Raw genomic sequence first — 10,570 nt, 5'->3', positions numbered from 1 at the left:
CTTCCTAAAGCAGTGGTCACAAAGCTTAAAGGTGACACAACAGTGCTCACGTAAAGCCAACACACATTCCCCACCCCCCAAGCCAACAATAAAATCATCCCCTTCAATTTGCCATGATCGTCGCGACCAGGAGCCAGGTGATTATCCTAATTAATGTCTATCTAATTAAATTACTGTCAGCAGTTAACCAATGGCAGGAGCCGTTTCATCGGCTGCACAAGCAGCAAGATCAAAAGTGAGCCTTTTCTGATTGCTGCATAGTGTCAATTGGCCAATCTCTTCTCCCAGGGAAAAAAAAAAAGTAAATCAAACCTTTGAGAAGCATTTGCTGGTTGAAGTGCTTTCTGTCTAGTGAGGGGGTCTGTGGATTTCTAGTTTATGATAAATAGGACTTTAAAAACCAGGGACAGGAGGGCGAGTGTTCAGGTTCTAGAGCTATGCAGCTGGAGCACTGCCTTTCTCCTTCTATCATGCTCTCCAAGAAATTTCTCAATGTGAGCAGCAGCTACCCACATTCAGGCGGATCTGAGCTTGTCTTGCACGATCATCCCATTATCTCGACCACTGACAACCTGGAGAGAAGTTCACCTTTGAAAAAAATTACCAGGGGGATGACGAATCAGTCAGATACAGACAATTTTCCTGACTCCAAGGACTCACCAGGGGACGTCCAGAGAAGTAAACTCTCTCCTGTCTTGGACGGGGTCTCTGAGCTTCGTCACAGTTTCGATGGCTCTGCTGCAGATCGCTACCTCCTCTCTCAGTCCAGCCAGCCACAGTCTGCGGCCACTGCTCCCAGTGCCATGTTCCCGTACCCCGGCCAGCACGGACCGGCGCACCCCGCCTTCTCCATCGGCAGTCCCAGCCGCTACATGGCCCACCACCCGGTCATCACCAACGGAGCCTACAACAGCCTCCTGTCCAACTCCTCACCGCAGGGCTACCCCGCGGCCGGCTACCCCTACCCACAGCAGTACAGCCACTCCTACCAAGGAGCCCCGTTCTACCAGTTCTCTTCCACGCAGCCCGGACTGGTACCCGGCAAAGCGCAGGTGTACCTGTGCAACAGGCCCCTCTGGCTGAAATTTCACCGCCACCAAACGGAGATGATCATCACCAAACAGGGAAGGTAATGCTACATTCTTGGCAGTCGCTGCTCCAGGCACGGCCCGGGGGCAAGTGCGCCGGGTTGTGCCCGGTAGCGATGTTTTGGGGTCGGGAGCGGAGTGGAAGGCGCTCTGGTGCGCCCTGGAGTTGGCTGGTTTTGGAAAAAGGGAAAGTGGAAGGTATAACGGCCGCGGTGGTGTTGGTAAGGGGGTTTCCGCTCTAGAAAGGTGGTCAGAGAGCCTGTCAGGGGCCGGAGAAAGGCGAAAGAGAGGGAGAGTCCGGGCCTGCAGCTGGGAAATTGTAGGGACGCATCAACGCCCGGAACCAAGGACAGGTGGAGGTGCGGGTCGCCAACCTCACTCTCCACCTGGGCAGTGACACCTGCCGACTCCCCACTCCAGCTAACCCGCGGATCTCCCCGACTTCAACCTCACATCCTTTCCTCCCCCACCACCCCTTCTCTAACCCAGCAAACATTCGCTCATCCACGCTGGAAGAACAAGTTTTGCTTTGCTATCTGGCGCCGCGCTTCTTGCATTTAATCTTTAACATTTACGTGTTTTTTTCTCTTGTTTTCTCCCCCCCCCTTAATTTAAATAGGCGCATGTTTCCTTTTTTAAGTTTTAACATTTCTGGTCTCGATCCCACGGCTCATTACAATATTTTTGTGGATGTGATTTTGGCGGATCCCAATCACTGGAGGTTTCAAGGAGGCAAATGGGTTCCTTGCGGCAAAGCGGACACCAATGTGCAAGGCAAGTCCTTCCAATTAACACATTTTCCTGACACTTATTTAGGTGAGAATGATTAATTAAAGCCTTTGTGGACTGGCTCGAGAGACTTTTAAAACGATCGGCCAATGACTTCTAAAAGGAAACGAGGGGGATAGGGGGACAGACTGAGCAGCGAGAAGGGGGAGGATTATGCAAAAGCTATTTTAATCATCTCCAGTTAATAGGAAGAAAGCGAGGCCTAAAAAACCCCCAGCTAATGGGCCTCACTGTGGAATAAGGTGTGTGTGTGTGTATGTGTGTGTGTGCGTGTGTCCTACGTGGTGAGGAGTTGGGACTGGGCAGTGCCCAGGGCATAATGTAAACAACATATTTCTTTCTCTAGGAAATCGGGTCTATATGCATCCGGATTCCCCCAACACGGGGGCTCACTGGATGCGCCAAGAAATCTCTTTTGGAAAATTAAAACTTACAAACAACAAAGGAGCTTCAAACAACAATGGGCAGGTCAGTGGCTCAAGCGCTCCTTCCCGCCCCCGCCCCCCACACATCCCTAGCTAGCATCCAGTCCACTAGTTTAAATCAGCATGAGAAAAACGGACATATGTTTCTTTGCTTCATTAACAACCCTTTTTCAAAATTTTATTTCCACCCTCCTATAAAGTTATCCTTGACCCCCGCCCAATTCCCGAGTTCCCGACCTTCCCAAGAACTGTACAAATACTCGATTGATTTCGAGAAGGAAACCCACAGGATCGGGGGTTGTAAAAATCTTTGTTCCTCCTAAAAGGAGGGCTAGGCGGATCGGGAGGCCCTGACGACCAGGCAGTCGGGTTCGGTTTTCCTCCCGTGCTCCGCTGATCTTTGCTCGAGGAGGAACCAGGGCTGGTCCTGCCCCACCTAGCCTGTCACCAGCCGGGCGAGTCCCGCGGTCAGTTAGCCGGGGCGGCGGGCTCCAGCCAGCCCCGGCACGGCCCGCGGCCCCAGCCCAGCGCACACTGACCGCGCTAACGCGCCGCCCCGCGCTCCCCTTTCTCTCCGCCGGACAGATGGTGGTTTTACAATCCTTGCACAAGTATCAGCCCCGCCTGCATGTGGTCGAAGTGAACGAGGACGGCACGGAGGACACCAGCCAGCCTGGCCGCGTGCAGACATTCACTTTCCCCGAGACCCAGTTCATCGCCGTCACCGCCTACCAGAACACCGATGTAAGGAGGCCTGGGGGCTGGGCGCGCGGCGGGCGGCTGCGGCTTCGCCCGGCACCAGCCCGCAGCCCCGGCCGTCCCCGGCTCGGGCACTAACATCAGCAACAGCTGGTTCTGGTGCGCCTTTTAGGCGGAGGGCTAGGGGCCTGCTGGGCACCTTCTCTGAATCCCTTGCCGGTGGGAAAACGCTTCCTATTCGTCTCCATCGCGGGTCACACGGGCCATCTTTGAGGGGCCCAGGATTTCTAGTAGGGTCTCTTTTGGGAATTTATTCAGTTCTCAAACTAGAAGAGATTTAAATTTGCTTTCTCCCCCCGCCCCCTACCCAAGACTTTTTTTTTTTTTTTTTTTTTGGAGTCCTTCTTCCATTTAGAGAAGAAGCAGATTTTCTCCTGCATTTTATTATTGGCAAGCTTTGGCATTATCTAAAAATAATTAATTAATTAATTAATTAAAGCCTCAGAATTGATGGCTAAAATAAACAAACGTCACTTTTCGGGCGATCAAAAGAACAGACACATTCACATATCTAAAAAGTACAATAAATCGAATTACTGGAAGCTGTGGAGTGAGTTTTTTTAGCACTTGAACCTCTTCAACACTTGCAAGTTCGCCAAAACTTATTTTACTTCTGTTGATTTGACGAGTAGGAGTGACGGTGTTTTTTTTTTTTTTAACTTAAATGGAAGTATCAAAAATGAAAATATGCATTTATTTTAAATTAAAAGCTGATTTTAAGATACGGTTATGGGTTCTTGAGGTTGTGAATCAGAAGTGACCAACTTTTTAAAAATGTGGTGAAACACTTAAAATAGGCAACATTTGGTGATGAATTCAAGTGCCCCTTAAAGATTTGTCTTTTTGTAACAAGTATTTTTAAAATGTGCATGTGAGCTGACCTAGAACATGTGGGAGAGCTAATTGAAAGCAATCCTTTAGTGTTAGGCATCATTAATTTAAACATGTTCCTCATAACTTTCATGATACGTTCTCTTTTTTCCCTTTCTATTCATTCCCTCCAATTTTTCCCTTGCTCCCTAATGAAATTGTGGGCCATAGGCCCCTGTAAAAAGTGGCGATACATTCATAAACACCTAATCCACCTACACAGAAGGTGAGACCATATTAATCTTTTTTTTTTTTTTGTCTTTTCTAGATCACACAATTGAAAATAGATCACAACCCCTTTGCAAAAGGATTTCGGGATAATTATGACACGTAAGTAGTTTTGCACCTTCCTTCTCAAATAGTTGTGGAATTAGGCTTTAGGTCAAAGGTGTATTGTTCTGTACAAGGCTGTTGGAAGCTCAAGTGTGCGAAGACAAGTCTGTTTCCAAGGTCTTCCCTTGCCTTTTTTTGGGCTCCCTTTCTTTCTGGTGACTTTCTGGCTTGGTGTTTTTGTGGTTTGGGTCAAAGATTTCCTCCACTTATTTTTATCTGTCTTATGAATTACAAAGTTGTTGGCGGGCCTCTGGGGCTGGCTGACTGGTGAAACTGCCCCGGTTCCTGGGTGCAGGAGCTGTATGTGTCGCTGCAGATGCTCAGCTCAGATCGTCTGTGCCTGAAACCGCCCGATTCTGCCGGAAAGTGCATGTGGCTCTGGCAGTTGTTACATTCTCCTTGGCATATGTGACTTTTATTTACCCATTTCCAAGTTTTGTGTAATAGCTTTTCCTGTGCAAGTTTACTATGGACTGAATAAAAATGTGCACCCACCATAGGCAAGGTCATGAGCAGAGCCGTTGTAACAGTTATTTCAGGCTTTGGGAAGGACCCAGGTGCTGTTGCTGTGTATTATTTATAAGCTTCAAAAGAAAAATATTTCCTTTTATCTTTTGCATCTAGGCATGTTTTAATTAAATGTGTTGGTACCCTTTTCTCCAGGCTTCCCTAACTTGTGTCTTTTCTATCAAAATGATGTTCTCTGGGGGACAGCAGAAGATATAAACTTAGTGCTTGTTCTCAATGCTTGTTCTAGCATTCTTGCTCAGAGTTCAGATATAGTGCCCAAGAGTTCAGATAGTGTTATATAGCAAAATCTAAATCTGGATTGTAGGAATCTCCCCACTTTTATTCTGACCATAAAAGGGAAGGGTACATGAATTTTAATTTCATGGCTTGCATGAAGTGTCTGGGATAGAGCTACAAAGTCGAAGTTGTCTTTGACCAGAAATAGATTAATTTTGTGGAGAAATATACAGTGGCTGTTTCTATTCCGTCTCCAGGTAGATAACAAACTTCCCTCCTGATATTTTTTTATGAAAAACTAAAAAGAGTCATTGATATTTCCTCGTATAACTGTCAGGTGCCTCCCTTAAAAGTAGGTTTGAGGAAGCAAGGCTCATCGAGATGATTCCCCAGAATGAAAACTCAGCTATTCTAGTCCTCACAATCTAAAAATGTGGACCCGGCACTGTGGGAAGTGTGTGGCCCAGGAGGCCAGAGATACTGGTCTCTGTACTAGGGGGTCTTGTAGGTTTTGAGCTTTTAATTCTGTTGTGAACATCTGTTCCAAAGCATTTTATTTTGCACAGATCAATTCGGTAATCCCAAGTGGGTTGGGACCTGGATGGGCATCTAAACTGTATCTTTTGCAGGCTGTTTTTTTTTTTTTCTTTTTAAAATATTGTGGTAAACAGAGAAGATATTTGCACCTTGCTGGTTATGTTCCCTTCCTGCCTCCCTCTACTTATCTGAAGCTGGAATTAAAGTTCAGGAGGGAAATTTTGTGTGGTAAGCAGAATAGACCTGCATCACCCTCACCCACCCTTCTCTGGCTGACTTCTGTAGGAAAAGTCGCTTCTTTTTGTTTCTTAAACTGTATATTTTCCATAAAAGCTTCCTTATCTATACAAATGGAGACTCTAGTTTTTAGGGGACAGGGGAGAGCAGAATGGTTTATGCCACCCACCCTTTGCCCTTTTATGCCGATATGTTGAGCATGGATCACTTTTGGAGAAACAGGGTGAGCAGTAAGAGTTCAGGGGGACTAGAAGGTTGCTTGGCCACTCACCAGGGAATCTCTTCCCCCAAGGATTAAGGTCTGACAAGACTGAGGCTCTCTCTCAAAACAGTGTGTTGATTAAAGATTAAAACATTTATGTGTGAGCTAAATAAAAAGGGAGGCATGTGTCTATGTGTAGGAGAAAACACTTCTACCAATCTTGATCCAATCTCTGGTTCTTTCTCAATTCTAATGGGATTTTCTAGGCCCAGGGCCTAGATTAATCTTCATTTCACCTACGGTGATTCCCAGTAACACAGTTACTATCTGTGGGCAAGTTATTTAGCTTCCCTTTGCCTCAGTTTTCTCCTCTGTAAGGTGGGATAATAATGCTATATAACTGGGAGGATTGTTGTGATGGTTAACTAAATTACTATCTATAGTCCTAGACAACAGTGCATGGCACTAGTCAAGTTGTATAAGGGTTAGCTATTATTGGTGGGAGAGTGCTTGGAGGAGCTTGATAATCACTGTGAGAGTTTGTCCCAAAGGTGTTTTTTGTTTGTTCGTTCCGTTTTGCTTTTTGTCTTTTTTTAAATTTAAATTTTTATTTACTTACTATTATTATTATTATTTATCAGTAATGGTTCAAAAGCTAGGACAAGGTCAGCATATAGAACCCTTTTTCTTGGAGCCCCTGGCTGGCTCAGTCAGTAGAGCATGTGACTCTTGATCTTGGGTTCCACTCTTGACTTTTGATCTCATGTGGTCAGTTCAAGCCCCATGTTGGGCATAAAGCTTACTTTACAAAAAAAAAAAAAATAGTATATATACCTTTTCTTTGTAAAAGAATTTTATTGACTGATGACTTCATTTCCAAGTAGTAATTCTTGTTTTATTGGTAGAGGTGGGGGTTAAAGGATCACACGGGGGAAACAATGGACAGTAAATACTGTGGAGGCTGCCAGCAGCAGTCCTCAAGTCTCAGAAGACTGGTGAAGCCCAGTCTTTGATGATTGATTACAACCTGGATAGCCTACGTGTCTATCAAATGGAAGAAAGTGTTCTTCACAGAGTGAAGAAATGGGTATCTTGTTTAGAAATATTGCCCAGAAACTCTCATTGCACAGAAAAGGCCCACTGAGCAAATAACACCGTAGTCCCTGGGCAAATCTGCCCTGATGTTCCTACAGACTTTGGAGAAGTGGGATGAGACTCCCCTGCTGTGCTCCGCTCTCTGATCCCCTGTACAGCGGGCGAGAAAGAAGGGACAGGCAAGCCTTCCTCTTGATCTGTGTTTTGCCTAGCTCCCTGAGTAGACAAATCGACCTCTTTCCACTTGCACGATTTATTTTATTTTGGGGAGAACGTCGGTCTGTGACCTTTTGTCCGTCTCCACCCTGGACCGCAAGTTACAGATGGAGATTGTGGGGGTGGGCGAAAAGTGGAGGTGGCCTTCCCTTTGCCTCCCGAGGGGACCTCTCTGCCACCCCTCGGTTCTCTCTCTCTCTCCTTCCCTCGCAGGATCTACACTGGCTGCGACATGGACCGCCTGACCCCCTCGCCCAACGATTCCCCGCGCTCGCAGATCGTGCCCGGGGCCCGTTACGCTATGGCCGGCTCTTTCCTGCAGGACCAGTTCGTGAGCAACTACGCCAAGGCCCGCTTCCACCCGGGTGCGGGCGCGGGCCCCGGGCCGGGCACGGACCGCAGTGTGCCCCACACCAACGGGCTGCTGTCGCCGCAGCAGGCCGAGGACCCGGGCGCGCCGTCGCCGCAGCGCTGGTTTGTGACCCCGGCCAACAACCGGCTGGACTTCGCCGCCTCGGCCTACGACACAGCCACGGACTTCGCGGGCAACGCGGCCACGCTGCTCTCCTACGCGGCGGCGGGCGTGAAGGCGCTGCCGCTGCAGGCGGCGGGCTGCACCGGCCGCCCGCTCGGCTACTACGCCGACCCGTCGGGCTGGGGCGCGCGCAGCCCCCCGCAGTACTGCGGCGCCAAGTCGGGCTCGGTGCTGCCCTGCTGGCCCAACAGCGCCGCGGCCGCCGCGCGCATGGCGGGCGCCAACCCCTATCTGGGCGAGGAGGCCGAGGGCCTGGCCGCCGAGCGCTCGCCGCTACCGCCCGGCGCCGCCGAGGACGCCAAGCCCAAGGACCTGTCCGACTCCAGCTGGATCGAGACACCCTCCTCCATCAAGTCCATCGACTCGAGCGACTCGGGGATTTACGAGCAGGCCAAGCGGAGGCGGATCTCACCCGCCGACACGCCGGTGTCCGAGAGCTCGTCGCCGCTCAAGAGCGAGGTGCTGGCCCAGCGGGACTGCGAGAAGAACTGCGCCAAGGACATAGGCGGCTACTACGGCTTCTACTCGCACAGCTAGGCCGGCCCAGACCGCCCGGCCCCGCGCCCCGCCGCCACCCGGCCCCCCAGCCAGCCCCTCGCAGCTCTCCCCAGCTCTTCCTCCCCGCGGCCCAACTCGCGCTCCCCCTCATGTCACTTGGCCCTCGAATACCGTCTGCGACGAATAAGTACAGGTCTCCGAGTTTGATTTTAACCTTTTTTTGCACAGCAGTTTCTGCAGTTAGCTCACCGACCTTCAACTTTGCTGTAAACCTTTCGGTTTTCCTCCTTACTCTCCTTCTGTGAAGTTACACTCCTAACAAGCCTCCTCCCTCTCGTCTTTTTCTCACCCTCTCCTTCTCTTTCTTGTAATGAAACTCTTCACCTTTAGGAGACCTGGGCAGTCCTGTCAGGCATCAGCGATTCCGACCCTCCAAGTCTCGGCCTCCCCATTAACCGTAGGATGTTGACTCTAGAACCTGGACCCACCCAGCGCGTCCTTTCTTATCCCCGAGTGGATGGATGGATGGATGGTAGGGATGTTAATAATTTCAGTGGAACAAAGCCTGTGAAATGACTGTATATAGTGTTAATTTATTGTAACGAATGGCTAGTTTTTATTTTCATCGTCAAGGCACAAAACCAGTTCACCGCTTAACCTTTCCATTCTTTTCCTTTCTTTGCCATTTTCTCCACCCCCCCTCCACTTTAGAAAATTGCCTTGTGAGATAATTAACAATATTCTAAGAGGCTCTGGAAACGTGAAATACTTGATAGATAATGATGGGTTTCTCACTTCTCCTCAATCCGTTGCATGAAATAATTACTCTGTGCCTAATGCACATAAATAACTAAGGAGAATCCGACCGAACACCTGTAAAGGATAGGTGTCCGCTCATAGGCAAGTCCATTAAGTGGCATGATGCCTGCAAAGCAAAGTTAACTGGAGTTGTATGTCCCACCCCAGCCCCCCCCCCATAGAGTAGCTTGACATCAGCAATATTATTTTGCCTTATTTGTTTTTCCCCAAAGTGCCAAATCCATTACTGGTCTGTGCAGGTGCCAAATATGCTGACAAACTGTTTCTGAATATCTTTTCAGTCCCCCCCCCACCTTTATATGCTGTAAATCTTTGTAATGAATATTCTACTAATGATATAGATGACTGAATTGTTGGTAACTATAGTGTAGTCTAGTGAAGATAAATTGTGTGAGTTGTATATTTTACTGCATTTTAGTTTTGAAAATGATTTCCCTGCCACCCAGAAACAGCTGAAATTTGACTTCCTTGGGAAAACACTAGCATTAATGCAAGTAAGACTGGTTTTCCCCCCCTCTAAGTCTTGTTATATTTGATAAGGAGCATTAATCCCCCTGGAAATAGATTAGTAGGATTTCTAATGTTGTGTAGCAAACCTATACTTTTATTTGTATTTTAAAATTAATGTGAAATATGCATCATACACAATATTCAATCTAGATTCCAGTCCATGGGGGGATTTTTCCTAATAGGAATTCAGGGTCTAAACGTGTGTATATTTTGGCTCTTCTGTAAATCTAATGTTGTGATTTTTATATTTGTTTCGTTTTGTCTGTGAACTGAATAATTTATACAAGTACACACTCCATTGAGAAACGTTTTGTTTTTTGCTCGTTTGTATCGTCTGTGTATAACAAGTAAATAAATCTGGTAAAACGCTATGGTGTTTGAAAGCAGTTTACAGTTTGAAAATAATTTATTATAGGTGATTACTTTTAAGGGTTAAGGAAGTATAGCCCGACCCCACTTGAATATGGGGCAGTCTGTGTAATGGGAATCAGGTCCCATTTCCCACTTGAATTTGTTTTATAGCACTGCCAGTAATTACTTTCTCTTTCTTATTTACAAGTAACTTAGTTCCCTAGGAGTCAAGTTTCACTTTGTTGCACTCTTTTCTTTTTCCAGGAAAATGTAGGCACTTCCTCATCATAGCTATCTGACTTTCTCTGAAGTAGGAAATAATGCGAGCGGGAAAAGGAGGGTCTTAAATAAGGAGTTAAGAATTTCTTTAAATTTCACAGGCGGGAGGCTTTGGGCAGAAGAGAAGGATGTAACTGAAATGCGTGTCAGAATAGGCTGTTGACCACAGCTTTAGGCAGATGTCGAACGAAAATCCTGGTCTTTAAGTACGAGGCCTTGGAGATGAGTGGCGACTCTGTAAATGCAAACACGGAATGGCCTGCATTTCTTGAGCGGGATG

General features: G+C 47.6%; 1 protein-coding gene across 1 annotated transcript; it reads left to right on the top strand.

Annotated features, from left to right (window-relative positions):
* Positions 1 to 437: 437 nt before the first annotated feature.
* On the top strand, positions 438 to 8,370 carry TBR1 (T-box brain transcription factor 1; the record flags this gene model as incomplete). The annotated part of the gene is made up of 6 exons (XM_080799190.1): positions 438 to 1,129; positions 1,708 to 1,862; positions 2,224 to 2,345; positions 2,888 to 3,046; positions 4,200 to 4,261; positions 7,512 to 8,370. 6 exons carry the CDS (start codon positions 438 to 440, stop codon positions 8,368 to 8,370), a joined length of 2,049 nt encoding a protein of 682 aa, XP_080655316.1.
* Between the last annotated feature and the right edge of the window lie 2,200 nt (positions 8,371 to 10,570).

The sequence above is a fragment of the Martes martes genome, assembly GCF_963455335.1.
Source record: "Martes martes genome assembly, chromosome: 3".
Classification (NCBI taxonomy): Eukaryota; Metazoa; Chordata; class Mammalia; order Carnivora; family Mustelidae; genus Martes; species Martes martes.
This window is presented reverse-complemented; position numbering and strand designations above follow the sequence as displayed.